Source organism: Panthera tigris, chromosome D4 (assembly GCF_018350195.1).
Source record: "Panthera tigris isolate Pti1 chromosome D4, P.tigris_Pti1_mat1.1, whole genome shotgun sequence".
Taxonomy (NCBI): domain Eukaryota; kingdom Metazoa; phylum Chordata; class Mammalia; order Carnivora; family Felidae; genus Panthera; species Panthera tigris.
In genome coordinates, this window is record NC_056672.1 from 86,756,449 (window position 1) to 86,776,117 (window position 19,669).

General features: G+C 56.6%; 1 protein-coding gene across 3 annotated transcripts; it reads right to left on the minus strand.

Moving 5' to 3' along the window:
* Window positions 1-102: 102 nt before the first annotated feature.
* On the minus strand, window positions 103-19,155 carry SH3GLB2 (SH3 domain containing GRB2 like, endophilin B2). Of its 3 annotated transcripts, XM_042963405.1 has the most exons (12): window positions 19,028-19,155; window positions 14,706-14,847; window positions 13,746-13,874; window positions 6,922-7,055; window positions 6,575-6,667; window positions 4,335-4,397; window positions 3,167-3,316; window positions 2,731-2,754; window positions 2,150-2,239; window positions 1,732-1,832; window positions 1,143-1,383; window positions 103-854 (listed from the first exon to the last, which is right to left on the minus strand). In XM_042963405.1, the coding sequence occupies exons 1-12, from the start codon at window positions 19,088-19,090 to the stop codon at window positions 747-749; spliced, it is 1,338 nt and encodes a 445-aa protein (XP_042819339.1). In that variant the 5' UTR covers window positions 19,091-19,155; the 3' UTR covers window positions 103-746. The 3 variants fall into 3 exon arrangements, with proteins under 3 accessions (XP_042819339.1, XP_042819340.1, XP_042819341.1); XM_042963406.1 differs by lacking the exon at window positions 3,167-3,316; XM_042963407.1 differs by lacking the exons at window positions 2,731-2,754; window positions 3,167-3,316.
* Between the last annotated feature and the right edge of the window lie 514 nt (window positions 19,156-19,669).

The window sequence follows — 19,669 nt, forward strand, 5'->3', positions numbered from 1 at the left end:
GTGAAGGAAGGAGGAGGAAGCTGGCATGTGAATGCTTGCTTCCCTTTCCCACCCTCCAGGCCAGCCCGTGGGGTCCGCAGCCCGATAGGAGCCCAGGCAACATGCACGTGAAGGATGATTTATTATTTGTCACTGGCTATACAGCAAGCAGACAGGCAGAGTAAAAAGATCAGTTAAAAAGTGAGTGTGGAGGGTGCAGGCTGCAGCCACCGAACTTGGCTTGAGCGGTCTTGAGGGGGGAGGGGAGGGGAGCACCCAGGAGATGCCACTCCGGCCAGGCGTCCCTCACTCCAGTCCACCCAGAGGGGCCGGCGCCCGTCCCCAGGCCCACCGCAGACCTGCCCGCCTTCCCCCCACTGCTGCTTTTGGCAACCAAGAGGCAGGTGCTCCCTTGCCAAGGGTGTGCCCCAGGCTGCTGCAGGCGTAGCGCTCCGACCCCCGCGGGGAGCCGAGGTGCCTGGGGCGGCACTGCAGCCAGCCGCCCCTCCTCAGCAGGAGCGGGAAGGACCGCAGAGCTGGGGAGCTCAGTGGAGGCAGACAGCGCCGGGGGCTCCAGAAGCAGGGCTGGGGGAGGGGCTGGGACCATTCAGCCTCTGGGGCCCCCTCACAGCTGGACGACCGGGGACGTGGACGGAATGGGGCCGGTCTCCCCACCCCGAGCAGCTGAGTCACCGACAGACAGGTGGTGGGGCCGCACACGTCCTCTCCCGCCCGGGCCAGAACCGAGGGGGCCTGGAGGGGCCTGCTTAGCTGAGCAGTTCCAAGTAGGTGACCGGGACCTTGCCCTTCTTGTTGCCTCTCTCGCCAATGAGCCAGTCAGGATCCATGCCGGGCAGGCTGTAGACGGTGATGAGCTGAAGAGGGCAGAGAGGGAAGGTCACACCCGAGCAGGGGCAGAACTGGCGTGGGGACGGGGTTGCCACAGTCCCATGACGCACGGACATCTGCAAGTCCAGAGACAGGAACTCACCTGCTCTACCTAGACCCTGCTTCCTCAGAGCTGGAGCTGCCTCCACGTACCCCCCAGCACCACCCCCAGGGCCCCTCAGAGACTTGGAGGCAGCGGCTGGGGGGCTCCCCGTTCTGGTTCCCTGATGCTCCTGGGCCCGCCCTCTGCCCCACCCCTGTGGCACCAGGCCTACCTCATCAGCCAGCAGGGCCAACTCGCTGCTGTCAGCCGCCTCGTAGTCGTAGAGCACCCGGGCCTTCCGGGTCCCGCTGGCAGGTGGGCTCACCTCCTCCAGGCGGAGAGCAGCCTCCCCTGGAGGGGCCAGGCCAGCCACAGAGGGCCCCACGGGCATGGTGGCCGCGGCGGTGGTAGGTGAGCTGCTGCTGAGGGGCGGGGAGGCGGGCTCCGTGGTGCCCACGAAGGTGCCTGGGAATCTGAACAGGGGCGACATCTCAGCCGGGGGCCACGTCCCCACGGGAGTCCCACGCGTGCCACCAAACCCCGTTGGGCCCGCTGCCGCTACTTACATGGCTCCCTGGGAGCTGGCAGCGTGAGGGGAAAAGCAAGGCAAGGGGAAACGTGAGATGCACCGCCCAGTCCCTGCCACCCTCCCACCCGGGCGTTCTTGAGAGACCGCGCTCAGAGGTCAAGGCCCACCACCTCACTGTTGTCCAGAGAGGGGTGTGACGCCCCCGACACAAGGCTCAGCCCTCTCTACCCGCCCTGTGTGTCGTAGGGCTTTCTGAGCTTAGGTCTGGGAGCCAGGGGACCCCAGTGGGCACCTGCCCAGCTGTTTCTGTAAGTCCAGCATGTGGCGGTAGCACTGCGCGTAGTAAGTCGTCTGGGACTCCACGAACTCATGGAGGCAGCGAAGGTGGTTCACCTGCAGGGAGGAGGGCGGTGCCCATGGTGAGCGGGGTGAGCGGTGGCCCGGGAGGTGAGATGTTCCCTCCCCCACCCCGCTCGCTGCTGCCCCCCCTGGAGCAGGGGGGAGGGCCACCCGGCCTTTGGCACTTGCTCTGTGGCACCTGGAACAGAGCTCCAGTTCCACCCTTAGGACCACGGGCCCCAGCGCTGCCCCTCACCGCCTGCCGAGATCCAACTTCATCGCCCGCCTCGTTGTGGAGCGCTTGGGGTGGGGGGGGGGGGAGGGGCGGGAAGACAGGGGACGACGGAAGGGCGACATGGGGCAGGACTCACGTGAGTGCTGCTGATTCCCTCCAGCAGGAGCCGGGTCACTTCTGCCTGCCGGTCAAACTCGGTCTGGGCCACTCGGAGCTCCTGCTCGGCCTGGGAAGGGCACAGTGTGAGAATGTAGGACAGCAGCAGTGGCCCCCGCCGTCCTTCCTGCCACCCCTTCCCGCGGCCCCGACGCCCACCAGGAGCAGCCCTCTCCTACTCTGGATGCAGATGGCACTTCCCCCTGGGGACACAGACAGACCTCTTGGAGGCAGGGGTGCGCTTCTCAGGCCTGGAGCCCTGGCCCCTGGGGCAGCCATAACCCTGCTGGGACCCCTCTGGACCTATGCTGTGACCAGTGGCCAGAGACAGACCCACGGGTGTTTGGCTAGGACCTCTGACACCCGGTACCTCGCCACCCGACGGCGCCACTCCCGTGTGCCCGGAGGGACTGTGGGGGCAGTCTCCCCACAGAGGGGAAGCGATACCCTCACAGTGGCCCCGACCCAGAACAGAACCCAGAACTAGAAACCAATCTGATCCCGCCCCCCTCCCAACCCGCTTCAAGCCTCTGCTCGCGAGCCTCCCGAGCCCAGACTCACCTTGTCCACCTCATCGTTCCAGAGCTTCAGTGACCGCAACAGGACCGCGCAGCAGGGGAGGGAGGGGGCACCGGTCAGCGGGGGAGTAGAGGGAGGAGAGCTGGACCCCAGAGCCCGCGTCCTGCCCCAGCTCCCCGAGAGCCCACCTCTTCCCACCCCATACCCTTCCCCACTCCCTGCCGGTAACCCAACCAGGAGCTGAGGCGGGGACGCGGCCTGGTGTGAGCAGGGGCGCGGACAACCACGGTCCAGTCCAACATGCCGCATGCAGGGGAGGTGGGGCACAGCCAGCTGGGAAGTCCTGCCGGGGTTTCTCCTACAGCGTAAGCCCCCGGGCTCTGACGGGAGACCGAGCGTCCCCCGTCCCACCCTGACACTCGGCTAAGGCTGGTGGGCTGGGACGCAGGACCGTGTGACCCTAGGCCAGTCACTGAACCTTTCTGTCCTTCTGCAGAGAAAGGCAGCCTCGTGCCCGAGTCACACTGGGGTTCAATGGCAAAAGAAAAAAACAGGGCGGTCTCCACCCTCCAGGATATTCCTCCTTCCACTCGGCCCAGGAAAGGGGGCAGGAAGTGCCATCCAGAGTCTAAAGAAGAAAGACCCCCCTCCCCCCGCCACGACTTAGGAGACCCATTTCTCCTGCCCAGTGTGGGAGGTCTATCCTAAGATGATAACCTTAAAGCAAGACAAGGTTAGCTCTGCGGACCGAGGTGTCCCGCCACAGTGCCACTGAGAAAACCAAAACGTGGGGAGCGGCCCCCACGCGTGTGTATAGAGGGCACCCAGCAAGAGGGGCCTGGTGGAGTGAACCGGGGCCCCCGCCCCAGGGGAACGATGGCCCAGCCGCCGCGTGAGTGCACAGACACTCGCGGCAACATGCAGGGACAGAGGTGAAGGAGAGCCAGGGGGTCTGTGCCACGGCGTGCCGCCCACGGCAGAAATGGAAGGTGGGAGAAAAAGGCGGAAGAGAGGCACAGCCACCTGTGGTGGCCACAGGTACGATGGGACGGACGTGGGTGGCCCATGCTCCAAACTGCAGGTAAACACCTAGTAGCCGGACGGAGCGGTGGAGAAGAGATCCCACGACAACGGAACCCTTCGCGACCCCACCCTGCCCACCTCCTTCCTTCTAATCTCGGCCCGCCGGCCCTCTCCCTCGGGGCCCCCCACTCTCCCTGCTCGTTCTCCGGGCCTCTCCTCGCCGCCATGACACCGTGTCAGAGAGGCAGAACAGCACCACCCTCGTCTCCAGTCCCGGGTCTGTGAACCCATGGTGGGCCGGCGGGGGCGGTGGGGGGGGAGGGGCAGACCTCAGGGCCCCGGCGCGGGGGGGCGGGAGCGGGGGGGGACGGGTCCGCTGCCCCGCAGCTCCCTGTGCCGTCCGGTGCGGCTGGCCGGGCCTCCACCTCCAGCAGGGCGCACAGGGAAGCGAGGCCAGCACCGTGGGCGCAGGGGGGCAGGCAGGGGGCCCGAGGCGGGGCTGCGGCCCTCCAGTCCTCCCGGCTCTCAGGACATGCCCTGTGCTCCTGCTGCTGTGCTGTGAGGCTGCCCTGTGCCGGGGGGGCGGGCGCAGGGAGGCCGGGCGGCCGGGGTGGGGCGCTTACCGCGGAGGCGCTGGCCGAGAGAATGTAATTACGAGGTCTAGTCTCCTGAAAGTCAGGCACCGTCTGGCGGGAAGAGGTCACGGGGGAAGGGGGTCAAGTGGGGCCGGGTGCCGCCCCAGAATCTCCCACAAGGAGAGGCCAGGAGCCCCGGCCCAAGGGACGGGAGGCTGCAGACACATACCACGTGGACCCCTCTCCCTGCTCCAACCTCCTGGGGGCGAGGTGGGCGTAGGGACGCGGAGAGTCAGACAAGGACCAAGTGGGTGGTCACACTGGGAGCCCAGGAGAGCAGATGCCAGGGAGCCTCCGGGTGAGTGGCAGACTGGGCCTGGCCCCCTCCTCCCTGGACCCCGGTCTCACTCAGATGCCCTGGTTGGAGCCACAGCCCTCCAGACAAAACCCGTCTCCCACCCCCAGCTTCCTCAGGCCCAGAATCTCCACACAGCACATCTCTCGCTCCTGCAGCAAGGACCGGGCCCCTCCCCCACAACAAGATGGACAGGTGGATGCATGGATGGACAGGGTGACAGGCTTCCCACATTTGCAAAAAGCTGACTCACAGGCTCCAGTGCCTGGCGTCCCCCTAAGCCAGAGGCTACGCGTGGCAGAGGCTCTGGTGGGGAGACCAGCTGCTTGCAAAATGCCCAGGATGTGTCCCCTGGGCCAGCCACGGCACTGCGGCCCGAGGCTGGGACGGGCAAACCAGAAGCAGCACAGCACGTGGGACAGGTATACTCACATCTCCCTCACACTGAGCCAAGTTACCCAAAGCAGAACGGAAAGGAACAAAAACAAAGAGTTAGTGAGTCCACAGCGCAGGCGGGAGCAGGCCCCCCCGGGCCCCGGCGGGAGGGGACAGCAGGTGGTGGGCGGGCAGTTGACCCTGCCCTCCAGAAGGAGTCCTGCTATGCGTGCACGCACGCGCGCACGCGCGCGCGCGTGTGTGTGTGTGTGTGTGTGTGTGTGTGTTTAGGGCGTGGGGTGAGGGTGTGACCTGCCGGCCTCCAGTCCTCTGGGACGCTTGCCATAGCTGGGCTGCCCAGGGCCTAGCTCTGCGGAGGGTATCCTGGTCTGACCCAAAGGCTGGAGGTTGTCCAGGCCGGACAACTGGAGAAGGGGTCCTGCCGCTCCAGTGACTAAGGAAAGGCTCCCCTGGCCTGACTGATGGAGGATGAGCTTGTTCTGGCCAAGGTACTCCAGAGAGACGGTCTAGCCCTGGGTGATGGGGAGACTGTCCTGTCCAGGTGACTTAGAGAGGTCGACCTTATGGCCACACGTCCTCCTACCCAACCACAGCGGGACTCCAGTGGCCGAGACCTGCCTCTGATCTGGCCCCACACACCTGGATGAGTGAGACCCTGCCCTTGGCTGTCCCCAGAGGCAGTGCAGGCCCAGGCTCCATGGTCCCCAGTGGCCACACTGTGGGAGGGGGACGCAAGGAGGGTTTGGGGCTAGAACCCTCATGGGCAGCTGAGAGCTGGGCAGGCACAGGTGGTGGTACCCCCGGCCTTCCCTGGACCTGGGAGTTCCCTCCTCAGAGTGCAAGGTGGCCTCTAGGCCCCCGTACCCCCAAGTAGCCCGGCATGCCAGGAGTATGCTCGCCCTCAGGCCCACTCTCCCCACCCTGGCCTTGCCCTGGTCAAACTGCGCCACGCTGCGTCCACTGGCCTGGCCAGGCTGGGCAGGCCTCAGTGAACCGAGAGTAAACAGAGAACCGTGAGGTCCCGGCCCGACCCCGTGTCTTGGGGCTAACCTGAAAGGGTCCTCGGTCATGCCTCTGAGAAGGTGGCCCTGAGAAGGGCCCCGAGAAGGTGGGTGGTCTAGCTCCGGGGTTCACACCATCAGGGCACCCCCGGACCAGCACTGGAGCAGCGGGCAGGGGAGTTAGTAAGGGGGAGCCATGCCCGGGCAGAGCCGGGGGACAGAGCCGAGCATCCGGGGAGGGCAGGGCAGGGCCATGCGAGAAACTCCCAACTGGCTGTCTGTCTGGGGAGGCTGTGGCATGCCCTCAGCCCACCCCGTAAATGTCTGCCCTGGGACCCAGAGCTCTGGGCCGCCAGGGTTCCCTTGTAGGGGCAGAGAGGCATGACCCAAAGCGGTCAGCCAGGACCAGCGCCCCCCAAGCCAGGCCTCTCCAGGCAGGGACAGGGAAGAAAGGTCATGCCAAACATCAGGTCCCTTCACCCTCCCTGGCTCCAAACAGAGCTGGGCAGGGGCAGGAGACCAGCAGGGACACCTACCGTGGCTTTGGCTTCTGCAGCCTTGGCCTTCTTCAGCCGCGCTTTGCAGGCGTCCAAGTCCAGACGGCGGTTTTGGAGAAGACGTCTCTCCTTCTGTGGGGCAGGGGAAAGGGAAGAGTGAGACCCCGGGCAGCCTTGGGAGATCCCACTGGGCCATCTGGTCCACGTGGGGAAACTGAGGCCCAGACACGGGAGGTCACCCACTATGGCACTCAGCCCACAGGAGCCACGTCTGAGGCGGCCCAGGAGTGCCAGCTTCCCGACACGGGAAGAGAGCCTACGCCCAGCAGCCTTGAGGAGAAGGATGCCACGGCTCCCAGGAAGCAGAGTGGCCCCAGGTCTCTCACCGAAATTGTCTTCCAGTCCCCTTCCAGGAAGTTGCGCAGAGGCGTGAGGAAGTTGATGGAGGCCGTGTGGATGAAATCCCTCTCCGCGGCTCCCAGGCGCTTTTCAGCTTCTGCCACCTTGATCAGCGTCTTCCCTGAGTAAATGGAGTCTCAGGGTGAGGGAGGGGCGCAGGCTGCTCTGACCCCCAGGAGTAGGGGAGAGGCTGGACAGAGGCGTGCCGAGGAGGCACGAGCAGGTATGCCCAGCACGGAACGGCTGGCTGGGGAAAACGTGGAAGCAGCCTATGTATCCATCATCTGGGGACTGACAAGTAAATAGTGGGGCATCCAGAGCACGGAGCACTACATTACAAGCAGGGGGTAGGAGTGGGACTTCCAGAACAGAGAAAGGAGCTCGACAAATCCTGTTCCCAAAAAGCAATGAAAAAAAGTGGACTCGGGGCGCCCGGGTGGCTCAGTCGGTTGAGCGTCTGACTTCGGCTCAGGTCAGGATCTCGTGGGTGGTGGGTTCGAGCCCCACTGAGCCTCGTGTCGGGTTCTCTGCTGTCAGCGCGGAGCCCTCTTGGGATCCTCTGTGCCCCTTGCTCTCTGCCCCTCCCCCGCTCGCTGTTTCTGTCTCTCAAAAAAAAAAAAAAGAAAAAAAAGTAGACGCAATTGTCAAAAAGCAAACATTTCTGGACTCTGGAAATTGGCCAAAGGCAAATAAACTGAGGATATTTACTCAAGACCTACCGGACCTTAGTAAGAACAGTGGGAGCCTGTGGCTTTCTAGCCTGGGAGGACTCCCATCTCCTCGGCAGCCTCACTGCTAGGTGGGCAGGGGTGGGGGGTGGGGAAGGTAGTAGGATTAGGGCCGAATGGATTTGGGCTGGAGCACAGAGAAATCCACGGGACACTGTCAAGAACAATAGCAACCTCAACGGTAAATAATTGGGAAAGGCCAACATTACAGCTGACTTGAACAGGGAACACTGGTTGGAACAGACCTGCCAGAAACTTATCAGGAGCTCTGGAAACAAGAAAGTCGTTTGGGCCTTGACAGACTCCCAGATATCTCTGCTGGTCTGGAAGGCTATACCTGTGTGTGTGCAGCACACTCAGAATGGAGAGAACCCTACTCATCCCTGGCCAAATAGGAGGCTCTACGCACAAAGTAAAAGCCGGTCAGACGTGTAAACTACTTGAATTTTGAATGTGTCCCCCAATACAGCCAGAAATTCATCAGTAAAGCCTTAATGGTGCAAGATGTTTAAGCGCAACCTCTGACTATCACTGCCTGACGACTAACATGCGCTAACCCAGGAGCAAACCCCAGGACGCTTGGCTTAAAAATAAAAAGAATGACTTAAAAAAATGTGAAAGCAGTAGCCGCACACTGGAAGGAAGACCGACTCGAAACAACTAGCTCGGGCGAGTTTCTAAACAAACAAAGCAATCACAACCCCCAAGTGATTCAGAATCCACAGCTACTATATTATCTAAAATGTCCAGATCAGGTCATGATCTTATGGCTCGTGGGTTTGAGCCCCACATCGGGCTCTCTGCTGTCAGCGCAGAGCCTGCTTCAGATCCTCTGTCTCCCTCTCTCTCTGCCCCTCCCCGACTCTCTCTCTCTCAAAAAAAAAAAAAAAAAAAAAAAATTAAAAAGATTTTTGTAGATGTCCAGATTTTAGCAAGACACTCTAAGACATGCAAAGAAATAGGTAAGTATGGGCAATACACAGAAGAAAAAAGCAATCAGTAGTCACGGAGTCTCTAAGGAGACTCAGACGTTAGATTTAGCGAAGATTCCTAAGAGGCTACAGGCTATATGTGTGTGTGTATATATATATGTATATATATATATATATACACACACACATACATATACATATATATATATATACACATTTTTTTTTAATATTTATTTTTGAGAGAAAGAGAGAGAGACAGAGTGTGAGCAAATAGGGGCAGAGAGAGAGGGAGACACAGAATCTGAAGCAGGTTCCAGGCTCCAAGCTGTCAGCACAGAGCCCCATGTGGGGCTCGAACTCATGAACCACGAGATCATGACCTGAGCCGACATCAGATACTCAACCAACTGAGCCACCCAGGTGTCTGTATGTGTATATATATATATATATATATATATATATATATATATATATGTATGTATATGTAAATATATATATATAAAACGTATATGTATGTGTGTGTATATATACATATATATATATATAACATGTGCATATATATATATATATATATTTAATGCTTAAAGAAAAATGTGATGGCAATGACTCATCATATAAATATCAAGAAAGAGATAAAAACTATTAAAAAGAAAACTCTGGAGTTAAAAAGCACCACAACTGATATACAGAATCTACCAGAAGGGCTCAACAGCAAGTCCAAGCTAGCCAAAGGAGAAATCACCAACTTCAAAGACAGATCAACAGAGAGGATCTAATCTGAAGCACACAAAGAAAAATGAGTGAATGACAATGAACAGAATCTCAAAGACCTACAGGACACCATGAAACAAACCAACATACGAGCAGTGGGAGAGAAGAAGAGGACAGAAAGGGACAGAAAAAATATTTGAAGAAATAATTGCAGAAAATGTCCCGATTTTGATGGAAAACATTAATGTCCATATCCAAGAAACTCAACGAACCCAAAACAGGATGAATACAATAAGATGGGCCATTAACCGCTGGGACGTCTCAGTCAAGCTGCTGAAAGACAAAGACAGAAGGTCTTAAAAACAGCAAGAGAGGAGCCACTCATCACATACAAGGGAGCCACAACGAGATGAACACATGACTTCTCATCAGAATGGGTGTCTGGCTGGCTTGGCTGGAAGAGCGAGTGACTCTTGATCTCAGGGTCGTGAGTTTGAGCCTCACGGTGGGTGTAGAGATTACTTAAATTTAAAAAAAGAAAAGGAAAGAAAAGAAAAAAGAAACAATGGAGGCCAGACAGCAGTGAAATGATATTCCAAGTGATAAAATGAAAAAACTCTCATCCGAGAATTCTACGTATAGCAAAACTGTCCTCCAAAAGTGAACATAGGGGCTTCTGGGTGGCTCAGTCGGTTAAGCGTCTGACTTCAGCTCAGGTCATGATCTCGCGGTCCATGAGTTCGAGCCCCGTGTCAGGCTCTGTGCTGACAGCTCAGCCTGGAGCCTGCTTCGGATTCTGTGTCTCCCTCTCTCTCTGCCCCTCCCCTGCCTCTGTCTCTCTCACAAATAAACATTTAAAAAAATTAAAAAAAAAAAAAGTGAACATAAAATAAAGACATACCCAAATTAACAAGACTGAGAGAATACATTGCTAGGCAACCTGCTACAGAATACTTCACGTTCAAAGGTAATAACACCAGATGGTGGTAACTTGAACCCACATAAAGCAATAGAGACAACCAATAAAGGTAATTACATAAGCAAATATAAAAAACAATACATATTTTTTCTCTTTTCTTAACTGATTTAAAAGACAACTGTATAAAACAATAACTATACGGGGCACCCGGGTGGCTCAGTGGGTTGACCGTCCGACTTTGGCTTCAGTCATGATCTCACAGCTTGTGAGTTCAAACCCTGCATCAGGCTCTGTGTGGACAGCTCAGAGCCTGGAGCCTGCTTCGGATTCTGTGTCTTCCTCTCTCTGCCCCTCCCCCGATTGCACTGTGTCTCTCAAAAACACTATATTGTTGGGTTTATACAAAACAGAGATGAAATTTATATGATAATAGCACAAAGGAAGAAGGGAGGGGGATGGAGTTATATTGGAGCAAAGTTTCTATATTTACTGGAATTAAGTCAACATTCTGAAGCCAACCGCAATAAGTTAAATTACACACCGTAAAACCACTAAGAAAAGCTTTTTGTTAAAAAGCAACAAAGAAATTAAAATGCTACACTTGGAAATTTCTATTTAACATGACAGAAGGCGTAAAGGAGGAACATATGAACAAAAATGACCTGAGACAGAGAAAATAATAATAAGATGGCATCTGTAAATCCAACCACATCAATAATTACATTAAATATAAATGGATTAAACACTCCAATCAAAGGATGGTCAGACTGAATTATTTTTAAATCAAAATACATGTTGTCTATAAAAGATAGACTTTAGGTTTAAAGATGTAAATAGATTGAAAATAAAAGGAGAGAAAAAGATATACTATGTAAACAGTAACCATAAGAGAACAAGAGTGGGTGAACTACTGTCAGATAAAATGGACTTTAAGACAAACGTGACCGAATTAAAAAAAAAAAAAAAAAAAAAAAAAAAGACAAATATGGCCAGAGACAAAGACCAGTATTTTACAATGATAAAAGAGCCCGTTCATCAGGGAGATACAACAATAATAAACATACAGACCTAACCACAGAGCTCCAAAAATACACGAAGCAAACACAGACAGAAGCCAGAAACAGACAATTAAACAGAAATAGTTGGGAGACTTCAGCACTTCCCAATAATGTACAGAACAAGACAAAATCAGCAAGCACACAGAAGACTTGAACAACACTATGAACCAATTTAGTCTGTCATCTCTAGAACACTCCACCCCACAACAACATAACATACAAACTTCTTTTTTTAAATTTTTTTTTTAACGTTTTTATTTTATTTTTGAGACAGAGAGAGACAGAGCATGAACGGGGGAGGGTCAGAGAGAGGGAGACACAGAATCTGAAACAGGCTCCAGGCTCTGAGCCGTCAGCACAGAGCCCGACGCGGGGCTCGAACTCCCAGACCGTGAGATCGTGACCTGAGCCGAAGTCGGACGCTTAACCGACGGAGCCACCTAGGCGCCCCAACATACAAACTTCTTAAGTGAACACCAACAATCTCCAGGAGAGACTGCAGACTAAGCCAAGTCTTAATAAACGTAAAAGGATTAAAATCATACAAAGCATGTTCTCTGACCTGAGCGAAATCAGAAACCAACAACAGAAGGAAACTTGGAAAATCCACAAATATTTGGAAATTAACCACCACCTGCACACAGCCACTTTGAAAAAGTTTGGTAATTTTCTAAAAAGTTAAACATAAGTTTACCATATGACCTAGCAAGTCCACTCCTAGGTATATATGTCCAGGAGAAGTGAAAACATATGTCCTCACAAAGTTCTGTATGCAAACGTTCATAAGGAAACAAACCAAATGTCCATCAAATGGTGAATGGATAAAGAAAATGTGGCCTAGCCATACAATAGAATACTATCCAACAATTACAAGGAGTGAAATCTTTTTTTTTTTTTAATTTTTTAAATGTTTAATTTTGAGAGAGAGAGTGAGAAGGGGAGGGGCAGAGAGAGAAGGAGACCCAGAATCTGAAGCAGGTTCCAGGCTCTGAGCTGTCAGCACAGAGCCTGACTTGGGGCTCAAACCCACAAACTGTTAGATCATGATCTGAGCCGAAGTCACGCGCTTAACCGGCTGAGCCACCCAGGCACCCCCATGGAGTGAAATCTTTAAACACGTTGTTACAACAAGGATGAACCTCAGAGACATTACGCTCGGGAAAAGAAGCCAGATGCAAAACGCGACACGACGTCTGATTCCATTTATGTGAAATGTTCAGAAAAAGCAAATTTACAGACACACAGTGCACATTAGCAGTTGGCAGGGGATGGGACTGGGGACCGACTCTAAGTAGACATGGCACTTTTTGCAGGTGACAGAAATGTTCTTTAAATCGGATTGGGGGGATGTTTGCACAACTCTAAATTTACTAAAAGTCACTGCATTACACATTTAAAACAGGTGCATTTTATGGTATGTAAATTATACCGCAATAAAACTTTAAAAATTAAAAAAAAAAAGATCGAGGTGGCTCTGTAAGTGCCACAGTGAAGAGGTATCTAAAACAATGCCAAGTTTAAAAATCAGGCCGCAGAATGGGACACACAGTACGATCCCATTAAAAAATGCGCTCAAACCGGGGCGCCTGGGTGGCTCAGTCGGTTAAGCGTCCGACTTCAGCTCAGGTCATGATCTCACAGTCCGTGAATTCGAGCCCCGCATCGGGCTCTGTGCGACAGCTCAGAGCCTGGAGCCTGCTTCGGATTCTGTGTCTCCCTCTCTCTCTGCCCCTCCCCCGTTCATGCTCTGTCTCTCTGTGTCTCAAAAATAAATAAACGTTAAAAAAAAAAAATTAAAAAAAAAATGCGCTCAAACCAAAACTGGTTGAGAGACACTTCCATTTTTCACTCCATTTTCATTTACGTTGAGGTTTTTACAAGTAGAATGAATACAGGTATTATTTGTGTACTTTAAAAAAGACAGAGAAAGGGGCGCCTGGGTGGCGCAGTCGGTTAAGCGTCCGACTTCAGCTCAGGTCACGATCTTGCGGTCCGTGAGTTCGAGCCCCGCGTCGGGCTCTGGGCCGATGGCTCAGAGCCTGGAGCCTGCTTCCGATTCTGTGTCTCCCTCTCTCTCTGCCCCTCCCCCGTTCATGCTCTGTCTCTCTCTGTCTCAAAAATAAACGTTAAAAAAAAAAAATTAAAAAAAAAAAAAAAAAAAAGACAGAGAAAGAGGGGCGTCTGGGTGGCTCAGTCGGCTGAGCGTCTGACTTTGGCCCAGGTCACGATCTTGCGGTCCGTGAGTTCAAGCCCCGCGTCGGGCTCCGTGCTGACAGCTCGAGAGTCTGGAGCCTCCTTTGGATTCTGTGTCTCCCTCTCTCCCTCTCAAAAATAAATAAACATTAAAAAAAAATTTTTTTTTAATAAAAAAAAGTAAAAAAGGGAAAGCAGGGAAGGGAGAGACAGGGAAAGTCGAGAGCAAGAGACCATGACCCCTGACCCTGGCTATGGGGCTTGGCTCACCATAGGGCGTGGTGGGCCCCAGCTCACTAGCCGCCTCTGCCATGTACTGTGCCAGCAGCTCCCCATTGGTGACCCGCGAGGGCACCTTCCTGTCCAGCTTCTCATACAGGAACTCCTCCACTCGGGCACCTGCAGGGAGACAGCAGCCAAAGCCACAGGGCTCTTCAGTACAACCCGAGGACAGAAGCCACGGCGACAGCAACAGACACAGCGCAGGGCCTGCCCACGGGGTGCCTGGCCTGGTGACTTGCAGAATGTTCTTCCTGGTGCCTACCTCAACCCTGTGACACTGGCACTCAACCTCGTAGGACCCCTCACTCTGGCGAGGAGGAAGCCACACCTCAGAGATGCGACATGCCCGCCCCAGGTCCCACGGCTGGGGGTGACAGGCCCAAAGTCAAGGCCCATTCATTGCTCCCTCAGGACAATATGGATTTATAGAACCTAACACATATATGGACAGGGCCCTGGTGCTGGCTCCAGAAAGCCCTCGAGACACTCAGTCGTGTAGCAGACTGACAGGCAGACAAGCATCACGACCCCAAGACACCCCACCCTCCCCTTGGGCTCTCCTGGCCTTTTGCTTGTGCTCACTCCTTGCTCATGCTCGCAGCAGACTCTGGGCAAGCCCTCTTCCATCTCTGGGCCTCGCTGCCCTCTCAAAAGACCCGGCTCATGTTTTTCCTACCTCTTCTCCCAAGCGTGTTTTAGTTTCAAGCATTTCTTCAACTCCTCTGTGCAAAACTTAACACTTCTGCTGCCCCAGAGAATGCATCCTGGAGCCCATCACGGAGTCTGCTGATTTCTTTAACTGCCCACCCCCCACCCACCAGCAGGCCTCAGAAGCCCCAGCAACCAAATCCCACCTGCCGCCCAGTCCCGCCCGCGTGGTCTCTGCAGCCCCGGCCTCCCGCCGGTGGCTTTCCGCCCCTCGCCCGGGACCACCCCGGGCCCACTCACTAGGGTTCGGCTGCAGCAGCACCTCTGTCTGCCGCAGGATTTTCTCGGTCCAGTTCTTGGTGCTGTCTGCCCGGGCCAGAAGGTTTTCAAAGTGGGCATCCAGCTCAGTCTTCTCTGCCTGGCCGAATTTCTCTTCTGTGAACTGTGTGGGGAGGATTGAGAGAGGTGGGGAGGACGCAGAAGCGGGGAAGGGAGGACTGCCCCTGCCCCACCCTTCTACACCTCCCCCACCAGCTAGAACCAGGCCCAAGGTTAAGAAATTTGCTCTGCCCCTGACCCGTTCTGTGACCTTGATCAAGTTACAACCCTGTTCTGTGCTTCTGTTTGCCCTTCTGTAAAATTAGGTTGGACCAGAGTTCGGGGATCGTGGCTTCTTCTAGAAGTCCAATGAAAGCTATAGACTCCCTCTATCCCCCGCCAACAAAAATGCACATTTGCAGAAAATCTGGCATATAACTTGGAGGAAATAAGAAGTCCTTGGGAGCCTAGTTCTGGGGGTCCTCCTAATCCGACTCTGAAGGAAAGCACTTGGTAGCAGGTACACAGGGAATAAATGGGGCCTGGAGCAAAGTCTGGGGTTATCTTAGGGCTCCATAGGGGGCTGGGAGCCAAGGGGAGGGGGTGCCAGGGGACGAGTGGGAGGAACCCAGGTCCCAGAATCAGAGGGACCTGATTCCAGTCTCCGTTCTACCGCTGAAGAGTCGCGTGACCTTGGGCAAGTGGCTTTGCCTCTATGGCGTCAGTTTCCAGAGCTGAAAAATGAGTAAAATAAATAACAGCAGCTCCCTCACAGCTGAAATAGGATGAAATAAGAAAGATGTGTGTAAGACATGAAGGCCATGGTCTGGCGGGGAGTCGGTGTTCGGTGTTAAGGTGCTGCTGTGTAGAGCTGGTGGGCGGAGAGGAGGCTGGGACTGAAAGGGAGTGTATGTGGGCAGGACAGCCACATGGCTGGCCTCTGGTTGCCCGGTGAGTGGACGGGGAACACCACTGGCCCATCAGAGCCAACTGCCTGGGCACACACGGGGCCCAGAGAGCTCAGCAGCCCCGCCTCAAGGCCAGGCAAGAACCAGGATGTCACATGGTCAGAGCCACCAGAAGCTGTGTAGGCCGCACAGGAACAACCAGCAACCGGCCCATGTCCCGGCCCCTCTTATCGAGAAGGCCATCTCCAGCCAGGAGAAGGAGCCTGCTCAAGGTCATGGCCAAACAACAAAAGGGCTCAGACCGCAGGAGTAAGATCAGTAATAACGGCAATAGATACTGTTGGCCACATCTAGAGCCCAACCCGGGGCTAAGGAAGCCACCAATGACCCACCTCCGGTAGCCCTCCAAGGCAGATGGGTCGAGTTTTCCCACGTCACAGATGATGCCACTGAGGCTAAGCAAGGGCTCAAGGCAGGGCCATCATGGGCTGGGAGTCTGGAGGCCCTTCCCAGACTACTTAGCAGGATAAATCACCCAGAGGCCAAGGAAAGCTCCAGCTCAGCCGCAGAGAGCCACTGCTGAGGAGAGAGTCGGCTCTAGCTTAGCAGCCATCAATTATGCAACAGGGCTTGGGTTTCTCCCTGCAGGGCTGGGTGGGCCACGCTTATGGCCCGCAGCTCCCCACCTGGGAACCGGCTGCTCCCCCCGCCCCCTCCCCCTCCACCCCCCATCTCCTCCCACCTCTCCCCACACTGGGGCCTCCCAGAGCCAGGCCCTGAGCAGGACTCACCTCACCCAGCCCCTTGAGGGGTAGCGTCAGCCCCACTTTCCAGATGAGCAAACCAAGGCTTAGAAAGGCAAAACCACCCCTCCGGTCCTCGGTTCCCCACCCTGGCAAACGGAGACGACAGGCCCAGTCTCACGGAATATTTTGGAAACCCACAGCACCGGCCTAATAAATGTCAGCGGCTGCCGTCACCACCATGAATAAAAGGCCCCATTCACGTCCCTCCTCGGAGCTACCTAAGAACCTCCTCACCCCAATGGCACCAATCACCCTAGTTTAGGCGACCATGTCACCCAAATGCGTGCCTCAGCATATCTGCCGCTTACCGAGGTTAGCGGCAGCCACTCCCCACTGAGCCACGGGGTGCCCATCCCTCACACCCCACATCTGCGCAGGTTCAAATTCCTACTGGGCTTTTCCCAACCTCTTGGGCACTTCCACTGCCCGCTCTCACCCGCACTAGCATCATACTCGAACATGCTCTAGGTTTTCCTGCCTTGTTCCCGGCCCCCCGGGGCCAACTTCACAAACCCCTCCTGACTTCCAAGGCACGGTTCGGGGACCAGGAAGCCATCCCGGAATCACCCATGCAAAAGGGATCCTGCTCTCTCCCAGGACCAAGCTCCTGTTCCCTGCTGGATGGGGGTGAGGCAAGGCTCTTAAAGGTGTCCCCGGCACACGGAGGGACCGACAGCTTTCCCAGCATGCCCTGGGACATGGCAAGGTGGCACCTATGCAGAGAAGCTGCCCACACATTGATATGAAAGACCCCCGTCCGTCCCTCCTGTCTGACTGACTCCTATCCCAGCACAGGCTGACCTCAGTGGGTCCCCCAAGGGTCCTCTCCTACCCAGGTCACATTTCAAGCCTCTCTCTCCTTTGGCCTGCTACCCCTGCCCCATCCCTACAAAAACAAAGAGCCTCTTGCTTTAGGGGCCGATGTCTGCAGAGTCCGAGGCTGCTCCCTGCAAGATGGCACCCTCAAGGGTGGGCGTGCATAGCCAGAGAAAGCCTCTATTTATAAAGCTCCCAGCTCCCTCCTCCACCCGGGAGTCGGGAGCCTGGGCGCTGGCTCCCACTCCAGTATGGGCGACCCGGCGGGCCTGCCCCCACCAGGAGAAGTGAGGCCACGGGGCCCAAGCCTCCCCACACCCCAGGCTCCGCAGGCCTGGCCAGGTCAGGTGCCAGGGCCCCACGGTATCTTATCGGGGAAACTGGCAGATCAGGTTCTTCCCAGATGTGGAGATAGAGTGGTTGCCATATCAACACTGGGGAGGATTCCCCACCTTCCAGATGAGCTGGGGATAACCAAGGAGTTCCGGGGTCCTAGCATCCCCACTGGGGCTGGGGTCACCTGCTGGGCTTGAAGCAGCAAGCAGCAAATCCTCGCTGGGCCACCAATCCTCAATGGGACACGGGATATGGTGCTTTCTAGTAAACATGGGCACATGGGTTTCCAAGAGACTCTCTGGGGCCGGGCTTCTCCAGAGAACCGACCACAGCAAGGACAAACAACAGAACTTGTTCCCAGAGCACTGCGACAGGCCAAGCCCCAAGCCTGCAGCCACCCCTGGAGGCAGACTGGTGCTAACACCCGACTGACAGGAGGGGACATGGAGGCTCTGAGGTAAGTGACTTGCCCAAGGTCACATGCCACACAGGTGCAATACTAACTACATTACCACCACCAGTAAGCTTGCCTTTGGTGAGTATGTACGTGCAGGGTACCACGGAACCCTCACGACCATCCTGGGAGGGATTGCTAATCCCATTTTTCAGGTTGAAAAACTGAGGCTAAGAAATGAAGCCCCTTCCTCAAGGTCACAAGAGGGGGAGCATCCATGCCCATAGCTGACTCTCGGTTTTCCTCAACACTGCCTCAGTTTCTCTCCTGGCCCCGGAATGGACAGAACTTCTTCCAATTCCGGCATCACCGGCCTGGACAGCTTCCCAAGGAGGGAACCCAGCCAGACCTCAGCCCTTTCCCCATCCCCCAGGCTTAGAGAAATAAGAGAAACAGGCCTCCCATGGAGCAGAAAGGAAATAATCCCAACCGTCTTGGCTTCCGGACTGACTATCCAAGCGTGTAATGGGGACCTGAGGGAATCAGTACCACCAGGCCATTGCACAGGTACAGAGACTGAGGCTCAGGGAAGGGGTCGTGGCGGGTGCACGGTCCTTGGGCCTGGGACTCAGGCCTCCAAGCGCCTGCCAGAGTCACTGCTGGGCAAGGGCGGGGAGGCAGGAGCCTGCCGGTGCTCTCTCGCCTCCTGGGACGGGCGCCACGGAAGCCGGATAACCCAGCCAGTCGAAACAGCAAATCCTGATACCTCGCCCCAGGCAGCAGAATCGAGGCCCGGCTCCGTCCCCGGCCCTGGACAACGCTGAGGGTGCGGCCAGAGTGGCCAGACGCCACGGGCTCTTTCTCTCTTCTGAGCGGCGCAGTAGTAGGGGGGAGGGGGGGAGGGTATCCCCGCTGCGGGGGATCAGGTGGCAGCACGAGGGGCTTCTCCTGCGCCCCCCATCTCTAATGAAGGGGCGCTCCCGGCCCGCCCCACATCCGGGCCCCGAGAGCCGGCCGCGCGAGGCCCAGGGCGCACGGCCTCACCTGCACCGCCCGGGTGAAGAAGATGCCCGCGTCCGATGCCAGCTTCTTCATGTTGAAGTCCATGGCGCGCCGCACGGCCGGCCGCGCCCGGCCCGAGCGCAGCCTGGCCGCCCCCTGCCCGCCGCCGTCGGCCCGCACCCCGCCCACCTGCTGCCGGTACCGCCGCCCTCAGCTCGCCCGCCTGCCCGCAGCCGTCGCCACCGAGCTAGCCAGAGCGCGCAGGGCGGGGCGCGGGCCGCGGGGGAGGAGCCAGCCGGGGTGCGCGGGGCGGGGAGCGGGCCGCGGGGGAGGAGCCAGCCGGGGTGCGCGGGGCGGGGAGCGGGCCGCGGGGGAGGAGCCAGCCGGGGTACGCGGGGCGGGGAGCGGGCCGCGGGGGAGGAGCCAGACGGGGCGTGCAGGGCGGGGAGTGGGCCGCGGGGGAGGAGCCAGACGGGGCGTGCGGGGCGGGGCGGGGCGTGCGGGGCGGGGCGGGGCGCGGGTCAGGGGGTGGAGCCTTAGGACCGGCCCAGCTGGACACCGCCAGGTTTGCTGCGGCTGGCTGCTGCCCCTTGCGGCCTCCGCCTGCCATCTGACTGGCCTTTCTCCATTCCTTGTCCCACAGCCCTTTGCCCCTTTGTTCCTCTTCATCACCCCTTGACCATT

Excerpts from the sequence above, each read along its gene's own strand:
- SH3GLB2 (XM_042963405.1), bottom strand. The coding sequence starts at position 19,090 with ATGGACTTCAACATGAAGAAGCTGGCATCGGACGCGGGCATCTTCTTC. Across the intron at positions 2,755-3,166 it reads CTCTGCAGAAGGACAGAAAG|CTCTGGAACGATGAGGTGGA; the intron begins GTTCAGTGACTG and ends CGGTCACTGAAG. Across the intron at positions 855-1,142 it reads TGGCCCTGCTGGCTGATGAG|CTCATCACCGTCTACAGCCT; the intron begins GTAGGCCTGGTG and ends TGCCCTCTTCAG.